Source organism: Protomyctophum bolini (assembly GCF_963924005.1).
Source record: "Protomyctophum bolini genome assembly, chromosome: 15".
NCBI classification, from domain to species: Eukaryota; Metazoa; Chordata; class Actinopteri; order Myctophiformes; family Myctophidae; genus Protomyctophum; species Protomyctophum bolini.
The window spans coordinates 39,243,348-39,259,287 of record NC_137876.1 but is presented as its reverse complement, the minus strand read 5'-3'; the positions used below and the strand labels follow the sequence as shown (position 1 = coordinate 39,259,287).

The window sequence follows — 15,940 nt, the reverse complement described above, 5'->3', positions numbered from 1 at the left end:
TGCATTTGCTCATAACAATAACATAACCACATTAACAATTACAGTCAGTGTATGTTTTAAAGGACCATACAGTGTCACATTTTTGACAAATTGACATTTTGACAAATTGGCCACAAATAAATACATCCATCCATCATCTATTATTCTATTTCTATGCTCTATGTGTTACTGAACTTGAGTCAGTATATGGTGCAGTTCGGGGTATAATAAGCAACTAGCAAGTATATTTTAATATAATAATATTAAACGGGCTCTAGTTCAGCTTGTAGTACAGCAATACAGTCATTTTTGTGAAAGTTTCCACACCTGTTGCGAATGCCAATGAATGGTGGGTCAGTAAGGAAGTTTTGTGCGACCCCACTCTTGGTGTGCGCTTCTACCTCTTTGATTGGAGTAAGGAAGGACCAAATACAATGAGCATGCTGAAAGGCAAAACCATTTTAGGCCTACGTTTTTGTGAGGTATATTGTGGCCAATGTTCATTAACATTCAGCATGAATACAATTCATAATGTCTAGTGTCACTTACAGTAAGTGTGCATAATACTGGTATCACTATAGTGTTGAACAGTTTTGTCAGGACAAGATTTAATATGTGTATATTCCCCTTAAATATTACAAAAGTCTGTCTTATTAGTTTGTAATGATGTCAACTTAATTGTGAGTTTAGCCTCCTTAGAAACGGAATTCATAAAAGCAAGACACAAAACAAATTGTCAAAATCGAAATTCAATGATATTCAATCTTTTTTTTGTGTGTGGAATGTTGCTGCCTTCTGTACCATTATGCAAAGTTTTGGAAGCCGGAAATAGCTGATCTATAAGCTCACAATGAGTACATCGCCATGAGCAGTGAGCATTGCAGATCTGCTATTGTCACAAATACTGTATCTCAGCACATTCACATGATCATAACCAATTATATCCCATAGACACATTTCTACAATAATACAATGATATTACTTTGGTGAGTAAAACATAATTGAGTGTATAATATACACTAAATGTGTATTCTACTGTACCACATCATAAATGCTGGTGGTTTACATTCAGATTATGTTTTCATGGTATTAGACTTAGATTGTTTCATATGCTATTTTTAAAATATTTTTAACTGACCTCACATTAGAAGAAGGCGTATGCACCTGCTTTTTGTAATATGTGTTTTTAAGATTCTGTTTCTGTTTTCTGGTGTATGTGTGTTTTTGTATTATATCTTTTTGTACCGTGTGTTTGTCAAGTATGTAAAATCATTGCTGTAAATGTTCTTTGTTTGTATACAGGGCGCCATTGAAAAAGAGACCTTGGTCTCAATTGGATTCCCCTGAAATAAAGGTTTCAATCAGATAGCAGGAAGAAATTGTTTGAAGTCAACATCCATACAGTTTGGTTGTTGGACAGACAGTGCCACCAAATAGGTTGTACCTCAAGGGTTTGTGTATTACAAATCTTCAGGCAAACCAAATTAAATGTCTTAAAACTAAAACAAGTGCAATTTTGAGACGGACATAGTCCGACTTGGTCTTGTGTATTCACAATCCTCAGTGGTTATTGCTGAATAGACATTCGTGAGCCATATAATTCCCAACTACAGTATATATACAGTATTAAATGCATTTGTGGAAACTCCTACAGTAAATACATTTAGTCGCTGACGAGTGGAAGTGTCAAATGTCCAAATCCAATGTAGTTATAATTTAGTCACAAGCTCTTGTTGGTACTTTTCAATGGTTCAATATTGATTAACACACACACACACACACACACACACACACACACACACACACACACACACACACTTAACCACTCAAACTCACACTTAAACATGTAGGTTAGCAAACGACATTCACTCTCTACTGTCATGTCTAGCCCGTAGTTACACTTGTCATTTCAACGCAACATTTGTGAATGGATACACTTTTGGCTGAACATAGCCGTGGGCGTGGCTGTCTATCGCCTGATTTTATATAATGGTTGCTGTCGGGCAGAAAACTCTTATATCTCCATGTTCTAAGCTATTGTGTTTTTTTCATAAATTAATGCCCAGCTCTATTTGCTCATACTACAGCGTCACACAAAAGTATCAAAAGTGGTTTGCGGGTGTTTTGAGCTTGTAGAGCTTTTGCTTACTTTTGAATTTGAATCCTGAAAAGTAACAGTTTTGGACATTTCCACCTGACAGAGAAGATAGAGTACTACAGACGAAAAACAGTTTTAAGTCCAAATTTTAATCTGACCCCTCCATGAAAAGGCCTCGTTGTCCTGACCCCTTATCCATAATCTATACATTATGGATAATTAGTGTGGACATAAACTGTTCTGTCTGATGTACAGTATAAGCTCACAACGCATTACATCTTTGTCACGGGACACGTCGTACAACAGTTTCTACTATTAGGCATGAGTGTGTCCACACTTAACACTTAAACGCGACATGCCTGTTCGGATTCGTGATTGGATTTAATGTTCCAATCCTGCGTAATACATAAATGGTAAAAAAGGCCATTGGTTCTCTTTTTATTTTGATTATTTACTTCGAGACTGAGGAACTCTGTCTTTATTATACACCTTTTTTTTGGTATATATTTGATGTTTACTATACCCCAGCTGTCCTTATTTCATTTTAAATCTAACCGCAATGCCGGGGTAGCTTGCACTCAAAACAATTTCACCTTCACTTATAAATAAGTGAAATTAAAAGTGAGGTTTTTTTGTAATGGTGGAATACCAGATGTGCTGGTATGGCTGCTGGAACAGAGACAAGTACATACCCACAACCTACAATAAATTATTGCTTTGGTAGTGAATATTGATGATCTTAGTAGAAAGATTCACTATGCAGCATCACACTAAATAGCACTAAAAGAGGTTATTTGGCTCATAATCATAGGGGAACAGAACCTCTTTTTGTGGTATATTAGCACCTACAGTATCTAAAAGGCGCTACTGTATATAGCATCTTTGTCAAATTGTGCTATAGCCATTACTTACTTACTTACTTACTTTTAGTAAGCTGAAGAACCAGTAAAGAAATACTGAATAATAATAAGAGGCTTATTTTTACAGCAGCAATGCTATAAAACACCCCCTCAAAGAACCGCTGAAGAAGCACCACTATTGGCTTTCTTTAAAACACGTAGTTAGTTGTATGCAAATCAATGAAACCCACACACCAGTATAATATATACTCCTGTTTTCAGAATTGATTTGTGCTAACGTTTCGTTTTGGCTGGAAACGCTACCGCCAATAATTCTACAAACGGGAGTATATATACGTTGGCGTTTCATTTATCTTCATTACGTAGTGCACTTTAGATCCAGCACCCAGCCAGGTATGGGACGTGCGTGTCTTCTGCCCCTGTTCTCATCCCAGCTAGTTGCGCGATACAGGAAATATAGATTTTTTTCACGCCATGCATCTGCTTTCCAGTGTCTGTGTGTGCTACAGGAATGCCTAAATGCATAGTTTAGAGCGGTGGTTCTCAAAGTGGGGTCCATGGAACTCTCAGGATTCCTTGGGGGGGGAGTCTGTAACTCTGACAGTATACAAACACAACCTGACACGTCCATTCGGTCCCGTTTGCATATACTGTCCCAGTTAACAGGGGGGGGGGGGTCGTTGAAATGTTCAAGTCTTAGAGGGAGGTCTCCACACAGGAGCCGTTCCTGTGGAAGGAGCGGTGGTTGTGGCAGCCCTCGCTGCAGTGCACTATCAGCACGGGGAAGCACAGGGCGTCCTGGTAATCCGGCGGGTCCTCGTGCTCCTCCTCCGACGTGGCGGCGGCGGTGGTCGTCAGCCGCTCCGACAGGCAGCGCGTGCTCTCGCCGGGGCTCTCCTCCTCCTCCTCCTGCTGCCGCTCGCCCACCAGGCTGCCGCTCCGCCACAGGCTGCTGCGCTGGGAGCCGTAGCGGCGCGCCAGCGAGAAGCGGCTGCCGCTGAAGGGCATGCGGGAGCCGCTGCCGCCACCTCCTCCTCCCCCTCCTCCCCCCGTGCAGATGCTGAGAGCGCTCCGGGAGAAGACCGACGAGCAGCTGATGGCGCGGCTGCAGCGCTCGCAGTTCTGCCTGAAGCCGGCGAAGTTGGCCGGCTGGCACTGCGCCGCCGCCGCCAGGTCCATGAGCCCGGCCTCCGAGTAGCTGGGCACCAGCTGCTGGTTGGAGCGGATGTGCCACTCCAGCTCCGTGCTGTCGATGGTGTTGACGCGGGGGATGCGGCCGCCGCGGCAGCACGGCTGATCGTCGCCGCAGGGCGTTGCGGGAACGAAGTCGTGCCCGAAGAGCTTCTCCACCCGGTAGTGGACGAAGGCGGTGCGGTACTCGGCGAGCACCCGCAGCGGCCAGGAGAGGGTGAGGAAGGACGCGAGCCAGAAGACGTAGTGGTTCAGGTACCACGGGTGGCGGTCGGGGTCTGACAGCACCACGACGTACTCCTTCGTGGGGAAAATATAATATCACGATAAGTTTTCAAGCAGTATCACGATACACAATATTAGTATGTTTTCATGCGTTTTTGGGGGGTTATTGTTCAAGTTACTTAACCGTACAAGTTGTAACAAAAACTAAAAGAAAAAGGAGTAACAGAACATTTAGACCAAAATACTTATAATTTTTGGCCAACGAAACCGTCGTTCTACAGAGGTTTTCACTGTATCACGATATATATACTTATGATATGATATCTCAGAAAGGGCATTGTATCGCGATGTTTTATCACAATACGATATTTATCAGCGTATCGCCCACACCCCTACCTTCAGGTCAATGTTCTTCAGGTGCATGCCCTCGCGGGCCTCCATGTAGTCGTCCAGGCCCTCGTTGTCGGTGAAGAACCTCGCCCGCTGCGTGAGGTACGCGTTCTCCGACTCCACGTTGGCGAAGCTGAAGCACTTGGTGAAGCGCAGCCTCGTCAGTGGCGACCTGAAGCCGGACGCAGATCAGTCCACAACAAAGCTCCATCTGACTGGAACAATCTTCCGCTTTCACTCAGATTATTTATACCTCCCTTGGCTGCTTCAGGACTTCCCTGTATTCACATGTCCTAACAACCTGGTCATGCATTATTTCTACATGTCAATGAGTCGAGGGCCGGCCCGGGGGTGTGAGTGGGAGATGGGGTGCAAGCTAACTGTACCTGTATGTGTATGCCTTGTGTATTTGTACTGTGTACTTGCACTGTATGTGTTGTAGTTGTGTGTATAGGACAGTGTTGATTTTGTCAACTAAAACTATGATGAAAAATGTTTGTCGACTACCTTTTTCACTGACGAAAACTAAATGGAAACTAAATGAAAACTAAGCTATGGTGCCTAAAACTAAGACTAAATATATTGGAAGGGACTAGTGGACAAGAGATCCAAAAAACACAAGTAATTTTACACTTGGTTGCATGCTGAAAATAAAAGATCTACAAACTCGCAACACGTTGCATTGCGACGCGTTGTGAGCTTGCAGATCTGCTATTTTCAGCAAGTGTAAAATCAGTCATTAAGATGACAAAATCTTCAGTCAACTCAAATCTTATGATATTTAGTCGACTAAAACTAGACTGACAGTAAAACATTCCAGATGACTAAAATGTGACTAAAACTAAATGAAAACTATTCAAAAGACTGTGACTAAAACCAAAAATCTAAATTTGCTGTCAAAAACAAAACTGGTATAGGACCCCCTCTAAAGATGCTGCATCTCAAGGGGCCATCCTCCCAATAACATTCGGACAAATTCTGACCTCTCCAGCCCGAGCATCCGCTTCGACACGTCCCGCACGCCACAGCTGCCGTGGTCGAACTCCGCCTCCGCCACGTGCGTGTTGACGCGCTCGTGGTACACCTGGGTGCTGGTGTAGGCGTCGCCGTTGCGATAGCGCGTGACCTGTGCCGCAGTGGTGGAAAGTGACTGAGTGCCATTTACTGAGCTTAACCCATTTAGACCTGAGGACGATTCTACAAAATGTCTTCTAGATCCTGACAGTTTCTGAAAAACCCTATGTTTCTGTCAGTGGTGCTCAACCTTTTTCATGTCAAGGACCCCGCAGAAATATATGTAATTGCTATTTTTCAATAGCTAAAGTATAACATAATGCTTAACACTAAAATGGGTTCCCGCCCAAAATGGGTATGTACAGCCGTGGGTTGCCTATTCCAACCATAGGTTGCTTATTCCACGTGCATGTTAGATTCATCGAATATATTATATACAGTATATTCATTCGCAGCAAATGTTTTTAACTCATAACCTTGCTTCTGGGGGGGGTCCCTGACTCCCTGGAACAAAATATTTGCAGATGGATATCGGCAGCCAATTCCTACAAAAAATGTCTGGGGTCCTTGACATGAAATAGTTTGAGTACCACTGATATAGAAACATAGGTTTTTCAGAAAACTGTCATGATTTAGAAGACATTTTGCAGAATCTGTTCTCAGTCTTAAGTGGGTTAGGTAAAACCAATGTAGACATGCTGAAACAACGGTCGGACATGCGCTGCTCCCGTGCTTGCGGTTAGGGTCAGGTTAGGGTTTGAGGTAGGTTGACGGTCGGACCAACCAGTGTCTAAACCAGTGGTTTTCAACCAGTGGTCCGGAGACCACCAGTGTTCCAGGTGGTCCCCAACTAAAGGATGAAGAGTTGGTAACCAAATTTAACTCTACGTTACGCTCTCAAGAGTTAAGTTATTGTTAAACATCTGAATTACTTAATTCACGTTTAGAGAATGTAGAAGAAATTAAGAATTATCATTTTTTTGATCTACGTTTGCCTGTTTTCTCTCCTAAATACAGCATGGAATTGTGGACAAAAAAATATTCTAAAATCTTTAGTTTTGGGTCTGAGAGGCTAAATGTCATCAAATGGTGGTCCCTTGGCTCAAATGCTGAATAAATAGTGCGCCCTGGTATCAAAATGGTTGAAAACCACTGGTCTAAACTAAAGCCTGCATACCCATAGTAAGTATACATGTTCCACCACTGACGTACCTGCCGCGTCCGGCGGACGTAGTGGTAGCTGATGGCCTTCCACCAGATGCACGGCTTGGCCTGCTGCATCCTCTGGACGTGCTCGTAGACGCCCTGCAGGTAGAGGTGGGTGGGTGGGAAAAAGATCACAATACACAACATTATCACGATATGTTTTCATGCGGTTAGTCTTATGGCTATTGTTCAAGTTACGTAACAGCACAACTTATACAAACACGAAAAGAAAAAGGAGCAACTGAACAGACTATTTAGACCAGTGGTCAGAGGAGGACCACCAATGGTCCTTGGTGGGGTTTCCAGGTGGTCTCCAGCTCTCAAGAGTTCAATTATTGTTAAACATCTGCATTAGTTAATTTACCAGAATGAACGAATGGAGAAGAATTGCTATTTTGATCAAAAGTATTCTTTGGGTATGAGAGGCTAAATAGAATGGTGGTCCGTGGCTCAAATGTAGAATAAACTAGAACTGCACTCTGTCGAGTGCCTACTTGTGCTTTGCACATAAATGACCTACTAGTGCGCAAGCAGAGCGTGCAAGTACTGTCAACCGCTACGAACTTTCAAATCTCTGGCTCTCAATGGTGACGTAATAAAGATAAAATTATGTATGTATGTAAGTTGTATATGTATATGTCATTTGTAAGTTGATTAGCAGTATACTGTGGTTACTTGGGTCGTTTGATGAGTATGTCCCGTAGCTGCATATGACATGATGAAGATATTTACCAATGCCAGGGTATATAACTGGCCCTCGATGGTGACGTAATAATGATATGTTTCAGTGTCGGGTGGATTAAAGATAATGCCCCTATATGTATACATGTGTATGTAATCTGAAACCAATGCTAATTAATCATTATGTCATATGCAGCCACGGGACATACGTATCGGAGCACCAAACAAACAACATTTTCATATCAAGGCCGGCTTGCGCAAGTAATAATGGGCCTTGATATGAAAAGGGTTGAAAACCACTAGACCAAAATACTTTACTTGGCGAAAGAAACCATCGTTCTACAGAAGCACAAATTCACGTATAGAACTGCAAATCATAGAATGTGCATTCACTGTATCGCAATATATATTCCAGTGGTTCCCAAAGTGGGGCCCGGGGACCCCCAGGGGTCCTTGAGGGAGTTCCAGGGGGTACCCAGCTAAATGATAGTTCGGAACCAAATGGACCCTTATGGGTCTGTAACTCTGAGTGTACAAATGGAACCAAATGGACCCTAATGGGTCTATTTGGTTCCACTTGTACACTCTCAGAGTTACATTAACATTGATTTTACAATATAAATTGGGGGTCCCAGAGATAGAAATGCCATTAAATGGAGGTCCGTAGACTAATGAAAAGCCAAACTGGGGGTCCTTGAAATTAAACGGGTTGAGAATCACTGCTAGAGCTGTCAAAGTCTTCTCTTATGGGGGTCCCTGGCATATATTTTTCAAATGGGGGGTCCGCAGGCTCATCAGTGTCAATTTGGGGGTCCTTGACATGAAAACGTTTGGGAACGACCGATACAGTACATACGATATCTCTGAAAAGGCATATCGTGGAGACTGGAGACATTGCGTCGTCTCTCCAACGACATTCATCACGACATCGCCCACGCGCCTTACCTCCACGTCCACCTTGTGCTGCAGCTCGTTGGTGACGTGGCAGTGCCAGCACTCCACCAGGTAGACCACGTAGAGCATGGCCAGCAGCGCCAGAGGGATGTACACGTAGCCGTCGGCGCACGGGCTGCTGTCCAGGTACGTCAGCGACTTGGCCTTGAAGGCGGCGGAGTCAAAGGCCACGCGGGTCACCCGGGTGACCTGGCACCACAGCGTGGTTCCCACGCAGGCGTACATGAGGACGGAGAGGAGCAGGCATTTCCAGAAGCTCTCTCGGCACAGGGACTTGCTCAGGGATTGCTTCAGGGGCATCTGCTGTTGGTTCAAAGTGCGTGCATGCATGCGCACGCACACACACACACACACACACACACACACACACACACAAACACACAGAGCACATTAAGTCCACGTCTCATATCATTGCTGTCAGGTGTCTGCTGTCCTTTTTTTATTTTCTTTTTTTAAGTTAATGCCTTGCTTTGTAATACTGTCACACAAAAGTAAAACAAAAAAAAATAAAAAATGGAAAGGGTTAACGGTGTGGGTTTTTTATACTGTATTGAACCAATGAAAAGCATTAACAAGAGCTTGTGAGTAAATCTTTTTCCAAGGTTTCCACCCTGCACCCTGCAACAATACAACAAGAAGCTTTGCCAGCTTTAACATGCAAAGATTAAGACTAAAAGATGTCTAATTCCGAGGGGAAAAAAATTGAGACACTGTGTAGGGCTAAAAGTAGGTAATCCTTGAACAAATCCAAATGGGTGAAAATGGTTTTCCCTAGGTCTGTGATGATCTCATGCTATTATTTAAGCATGCAGTATTCTCCTGTTTACTTCTCCAAGAGGCTTAACTCGAACCAGTTCAAATTGGGTATTGAGGCTGTACCACATCTCTTCAAAACAGCTGAAAGCCCAGAAGACATGCAGGTAAAGATGACAGGCCCTGATCATGATGTTTCAATGTAGAGAGAGTGCATGAGCTACAGCAATTATAGCAATTTTAATACACGTTTTACTACTAGAGAACACAAACGTTTCCCTTAAAAATAGGAAGGCCTAGATTGATTCAGTTTTTTACAAGATCATGACATACTGTAACTAAATAACTGTAAAGCCTCTTGCCATATAGTCTTGATCCAAGGCTAACACGCCATGTGCATCGGTATACATACATACATACACTGAATAGCACGATAGCGTGCATATAAGTATAATTCATTGAAACACTGGGTTACATTCTAATCCCTTCCAGCGTTAAGCAGGCAGGCTACTTAAAGACGCCTACAATAGATTCATATATTTTATACCTCCTCTCTGGTTTCCTCCTCCAGCACGGTAGCTGTGCTGCTGCTGCTTTCGGTCGCTGTCGTCGCAGCCGCAGCGGCGGACGCTGGTGGAGACATTGTTGTTTGGACTTGGAGCCTCTTGATGAGGAGTCACCGGGGCGGGGATGGTGGAAGAGCTGCGCCAATCTCTTCGATCAGCACCACAGTCCTTCAAGCAAGATTACAAGTCGTGTCTGACTTCCATAATTGGCAAGATTCGTACAACATTGTATTAAGGACATAAACGCCGCGAGGTTAAAATAATAATAATAAAGGAGCATGAAACGTGGTGCACAACAAATTTTGTTTGGCGAAAAAATCTTGAGGTGGGAGTGGGACCGTGGGAGCCCCGAGCTGTCCGCCGGCACCGACAGTCCGCGTCTTTCCGCCACGTTTTAGTGTTCACTGCCGCAGTAACACGATTGATTATTATAATATTATGTTATCAGACTATTGTCTCTTGGAAATGTATGCCCATCCATTCATTCCTGACGCTGCTCAATGCACGTGTCCTCCTCCTCACTACAGGCAAGTGTTGACGTCGTCAGGCGCAGTGCCTGGTAGAATATACAGCAGCGCTTCAAGGACCCCCGTAACTCTTACTTTGAGTTACACTCCTCAAAAGGAACCCCGATGGTCACTGAACCCCACTCCGAGAACCACTGACAGTAGGCTACAACACTACTGTGAAAACAACCGTATGGATCTGTCCATGGTGCTGAAACAGTGACACCTGCCCGTAATACACTACATTGGCTGCAAGTGGGCCTCAACTCTCACTATAGACACTTTACCTCCTCCCCCTCTATCTCTCTCTGTTTAAAAGTACAGGAAAAATCTCAAAGTACAGGTAAAAATATAGTACAGGTAATGGATATCCACGGCTTGGGGCGAGCCGTCTTCACTTTTCGAAAAGCGTGGATATCTCGCCCCACAGTGTCGATATCTCGCCCCAAATCACGGATATCTCTCCCCATGTTTATTTTACCTTATTTCTCATATTAGAACATTTAGAATCAATGTTTTTTGTCAAAGGAGAACATTAGAACCAGTTTTGTTGTTGTTGGTCAAATGAAAAGTATGCATGGCTAATGAATGGCTCACCCCCCTCCATTGTTCTGGAAAGGTGTCCCATTCCTCCATTGTTACTGAAATTAGTTGTTGTTGTACTATTCTGCTATGTCTGCCTAAAAATGTGTCAAACTGACATTGAGCCTATATGACACACAGTGTGGCTTCCCCCCAGTAGGCTACCTTCACATTCAGTAGATCCTGTGATCTTTTGTGGCCAGATGTAATTTCTTGCGGTCTAGTATATAGGACTAAAGTAAATAATAAAAAAATAAATCGCTATAAAGTTTTGTAAAAAAAGACATATTTAGCCCCATGATCGAATAAAAAATAAATTAGTAAAGAATTAACACTCATCTTTTACTTTCTCTAATAACAACCTAAAACATGAACCTTGGTTGAAAAAAAACGAAAGTTGTCCTTTAAACGAGATACCCAAACCACATTTGGCTATAGTAATATGGAACTAATGAAGAGAGCATTTACAAACTTCAGAACTTTAATCATATAGCTTAGCATTAATACTAAACAAATTGCCTACACGTATAGGCTACATACATATAAACAACCACATAAAACAGGGCAAGATAAATGCTGAAATGTCATAACAAATTCTTTAAAAACATTGTATGTATAGCTACAAGTCACAACCCCCCCCCCCCCCCAAATAGACACACATTTGGCCAAGGACCCCCACAGAATAGGACTATATTAAGTGTGGTAATATACATGTTGCATTGGTAAATAAATAGTGGTTAGAGTTCAAACTGATACTATATTTTGCCTCAAGACAGTTCAAGGACCTCGGGGTCGGGGGTCCTTGAACCATAGTTTGAAAACCACCCCCCCTAAAATGCTATGGAAAAAGTATACTATAAGTAATAAGTATATTGGACCACATTCACACATTTATAACATATCGTGAACAAAGCGTACAAAAGCACAGCTTCAGACATATGTGCTGATATGTGCCATGCAAGAGACCATCCAGAAAGGATCATAATTGCATGATGTCAAGTAACAATAAATTGTAGCCTAATCTACATACAAAATCCTAGAAAACAAAATACAAAACACCACTATTGAAGGGGAATGTGCATGATGAGTTGTCAAGATGGAATGCAGGTTTCTTGTGTTCTGCTTTCATCTCTCAAATGTTACTTTAAGTATGAATTCGTTTTTGGGCAATACAGGATACTGATGATTTGGCTTTAAAATTCAGCAGGCCTAAAGGTCAGAGAAGCACATGACCCAAAGGTTCCCGGTTCGATTCCCCTGGGCCGGCAGTTAAAATCTGGGTGGGGAAGTGAACAGCCACAACCTAACCCTCCCCCATCACTGCTGCCCTTGAGCAAGGCACCCCCAACCCCAACTGCCCCGCAGTGGCCAACAGTATTTGGTTGTACTGGGAAGTTTTAATGTATGTATGTGTGTGTGTGTGTGTGTGTGTGTGTGTGTGTGTGTGTGTGTGTGTGTGTGTGTGTGCGTGTGCGTGAAGAATGGAACTTTTGGAATGGATTAATAAACAGAAAATGCATGTTCAGGTGGGTCACCGATTTAATCCAACCAGGAGAGATTACGCAAAATTATAGCTTACATTTTATAGTGTTCCAGTTCCAATTTCCGTCCCCTCATTTATTTGTGTCATCACTTCAGAGTTTCTAGAATCTATCCTGTATGAGCTCTCTCTACTGATTGGATGATTGGACGATTGGTATTCCGTCCTGAAAATGCATTTTCTGTTTGCTAAAGAGTTGGAGAGATGGGGAAGTCACCTGCTAGCAATGATTACTGAATATAGAGCTATTTAACACTTTGTAGTAAACAAAAGAAAGATATATGGTATGTATGCTGTCCGGGAAGAAACATGCACCTAAGGTTTAGATTTCTTTGTTGTCATGTTGGTTAAATAAATTATTGAACCAATGGCAAATATTCAAAAGTGATTTGGTGAAAACCTAACTCCATTGGATCCGCAAATGAACTCCGCCCGTTTAACCATAATTTTTCTTCATAAATCAGTGCTATTGAACACCCTTTACTGTCTGTGTGTTATATATTGAACAAAAAAACTAACTGAGATGGATGTTTTTCTTCAAGGTTTCTTACAGACAGCAGAGATATAGATTGTGGTTAAAGACGATTATGACTTCAAACGTGGTTTGAATATAAAATCAAAACGTCAATTTGCGCATTATTAGTCCAAAAGCTAGAGAATCTTGCATATTGACAAGTCTTGGGAGACACCATCACAAACACTAAAGCAGATCCCAGCTGTCTCTGATATTGACAGTTGACACCACCTTGTGGACACACTTGCACCAGCAATCTGTTACTTCAGTCCTTTTCCCACGGTCTCTTCTTCTGATGGTTCTTGTTGCTACGAAGATTAACCTTTGAGAGAGAAGACAAGTATTGACAAAATTATAGTAGCATTTAACTTCTCAGACAAAACAGTAAAATTTAAAAAAGAAACATAAAAACACTGCTCAACTGCCATGGCATGTATATAGACTTGGGTGAGGTGCTGGAGCCAAAAGGAAAGCAAATGTACAATAAACCTCTGCAGACTAAAAAATATGAATAATGAGATTTTTCTTTTCTTTTACATACATAGGAAGCTTTTCGGTCATAGACCTTCTTCAGGCATTTGACTTCTAAAAGCCACATGCATCAGGACTTTGACATGACTTTCTTCATGGTGCAAAGAATAGGCTACAAAACAAAATCATTAATCAGTGTTAATCGAATCATCCAATTGAAACTCTGAGTGTGTACAGGTGTAACCAAATGGACCCGTAAATATTGACACTCTTTAGAGTGTCATTCAGGGACTGCAGAGAGTGTTAGAGGCAGGATCTGAAATTCCCTATAGAGGGCACTTTTGGAAGAATAGCCGATCTACAAGCTTGTAGATCGGCTATTTTCCTGGCGCGACCCCGCACTCGTTGGCTACTGGAGATGCGGCGATGACATGGATTTCTAAACAAATTCTTTCAACGCAAAATGCTGCGTTCAAGTTCAGGAGAGTTCAGAACAAATCAATTATCGGGTATGGCATGTAAAGGAGAGGAGGCTATTTGCATTTCTTTCACCACAGTAAATGCTGCATTCATGGTCTGGAAAGGGCAGTTTTTTTTACAGACGGGTAAAAGGGCAGGGGCTGAAGCTTCCTTTGATGTCTATGTGTGCACGTGCCTCATGGTGTCATTAGTGTTTGTTTTGGCAATGCAGCTTCGTGTACCCCCCCCCCCCCCCTATCACTTCCCAGTCAGAGGTACTTACAGTATACATGCTGGGCAGGTTCGAGAGGTTGTTGAAGAGCACCTGGCCCGCGCTCACTTTGTTCCGCACGCCTCGTATAGTCCCATTCTTGCTGCAGATGTTGACCCGCTTGTTGCTGAAGCGCAGCTCCCTCTTATTGGCACTGGCGTACAACAGCAGGTCGTCGGGCTCACATCCGCTCTCGTCCAACGTGGCGCCCGTCAGGCCGTGCAGGTGGCTGTTGGTGTCGCTGTCCCGCTCCGCCACCTCCGGGAGGCTGGAGCAGTCCGAGTCCACGGAGCCGCACACCGAGGAGCCGCACCACGAGGCCGTTTCATCCTTGAACACCTCCGTCAAAACACGGCCGCTGTTCGCAGACGCCACCCGAAACCTCACCGTTCTGCCGCCGCTGGCCTTAATCTCTCTCTCCTGTTTCACTTTTGGCTCCTCCATCGAGGCGCAATTAGGAAAACTGCGGCCGTACATGTTCTTGCGTCCCATTCATTGATGGAGTCTTTCAGCCTAAGCCGTAGTAGTGTCCCGCAATTATCAAACAATAAAGTCCCCATTGACGTGTCAAAATGGAGCGTAATGCGCTCTCTCTGCCCGCTATACGAAAACCAGACACCAACACCGTTAATAATAAATGAAGGTTAACCATGGCAACAGCTAAAACAGTAAATTGATATCAATGATCAATAATTGATAAAGGTCACTGTATGGGCAGAAGACAGACAATAGCTTAAGTAGCCTCTCCACTTTCAACCTGGCATGTCTATTTTTAGGCATGCCATTATAGGCAGAATCTGTCAAAGATAGTCACACATTTTCTAACATTTTTTAGCATTGTCACAATTTTGGCCAAAATGTCAATAATAGCAAAATTTAAATTTAAAAATAATTTAAAAAAAGCGTAGCATCTTAAGTAATGTTGGAATCGTCTTGATCCTACAATTTATAATTCAGACATTTAGCAGACACTCCTATCCAGAGTGACAATAAGCAAGGTAAATATGAAATTCAGAGACAGTGCAGCTTTAGGAAACTAACTATCAAAGTTAAATCTATAACCTATAGCAGGGGTGGGCAACTGGCGGCCCGGGGGCCACATGCGGCCCCCACCTTCACTTAATGTGGCCCTCAGGTTAATGTCAGAATACTGATATAATATTGGTTTCAGCTGTTTACAATTCCACAACATGCAAACATGACCCGCTTTAATTACTTCAGTCTAAATTAGTAGCTCAATGCTCAACACTGCACCTATAATTAAAGGCATTTGAAATTACATAAAAATGTAAATTTTCAGGATTCCAATTCGAATATAGCAATAATAGCCGATCCACAAGCTCAAAACGAGCTTATAGATCGGCTATTTTTGCTGCGACAGTAATATATGGCCCTAGGGAGTGAGTGTGGAAATATAGTGGCCCTCTCCATCGTCAAAGTTGCCCACCCCTGACCTATAGCATCGGTCTAAACTCATAACAATCTGTACATTGAAACTATAGGATAACCAATTAACCAAACCACCTGTTTAAATGACATGCTAATCTAAATGACATTGCAGAGATCTGGCAACGCAGCCTGCAGTAGCCTATCATGCTTTTTAGTCATAGTCTTTTGAGTATAATTGTATTCACATTAGTCACCTGAAATGTGTTTGTCTAGTTTTAGCCGACTACTGTA

At 42.8% G+C, this 15,940-nt stretch overlaps 2 protein-coding genes across 2 annotated transcripts; both read right to left on the bottom strand.

The window, feature by feature from the left end:
• Window positions 1-3,633: 3,633 nt before the first annotated feature.
• On the bottom strand, window positions 3,634-10,000 carry LOC308329533 (transmembrane protein 151B-like; the record flags this gene model as incomplete). Its single annotated transcript, XM_080783865.1, has 6 exons — window positions 9,899-10,000; window positions 8,590-8,901; window positions 6,970-7,062; window positions 5,727-5,869; window positions 4,750-4,915; window positions 3,634-4,428 (listed from the first exon to the last, which is right to left on the bottom strand). The coding sequence occupies exons 1-6, from the start codon at window positions 9,992-9,994 to the stop codon at window positions 3,634-3,636; spliced, it is 1,605 nt and encodes a 534-aa protein (XP_080639991.1). The 5' UTR covers window positions 9,995-10,000.
• A 1,774-nt stretch (window positions 10,001-11,774) lies between these two features.
• On the bottom strand, window positions 11,775-15,822 carry LOC308329493 (glutaredoxin domain-containing cysteine-rich protein 1-like). The gene is made up of 3 exons (XM_080783813.1): window positions 15,715-15,822; window positions 14,273-15,322; window positions 11,775-13,381 (listed from the first exon to the last, which is right to left on the bottom strand). Exons 2-3 carry the CDS (start codon window positions 14,750-14,752, stop codon window positions 13,325-13,327), a joined length of 537 nt encoding a protein of 178 aa, XP_080639939.1. The 5' UTR covers window positions 14,753-15,322; window positions 15,715-15,822; the 3' UTR covers window positions 11,775-13,324.
• Window positions 15,823-15,940: the final 118 nt, after the last annotated feature.

Coding starts and splice junctions, on each gene's coding strand:
- LOC308329493 (XM_080783813.1), bottom strand. CDS start 14,752: ATGGGACGCAAGAACATGTACGGCCGCAGTTTTCCTAATTGCGCCTCG. Junction 13,382..14,272: donor ACCTGCCCAGCATGTATACT/GTAAGTACCTCT, acceptor TCTCTCTCAAAG/GTTAATCTTCGTAGCAACAA.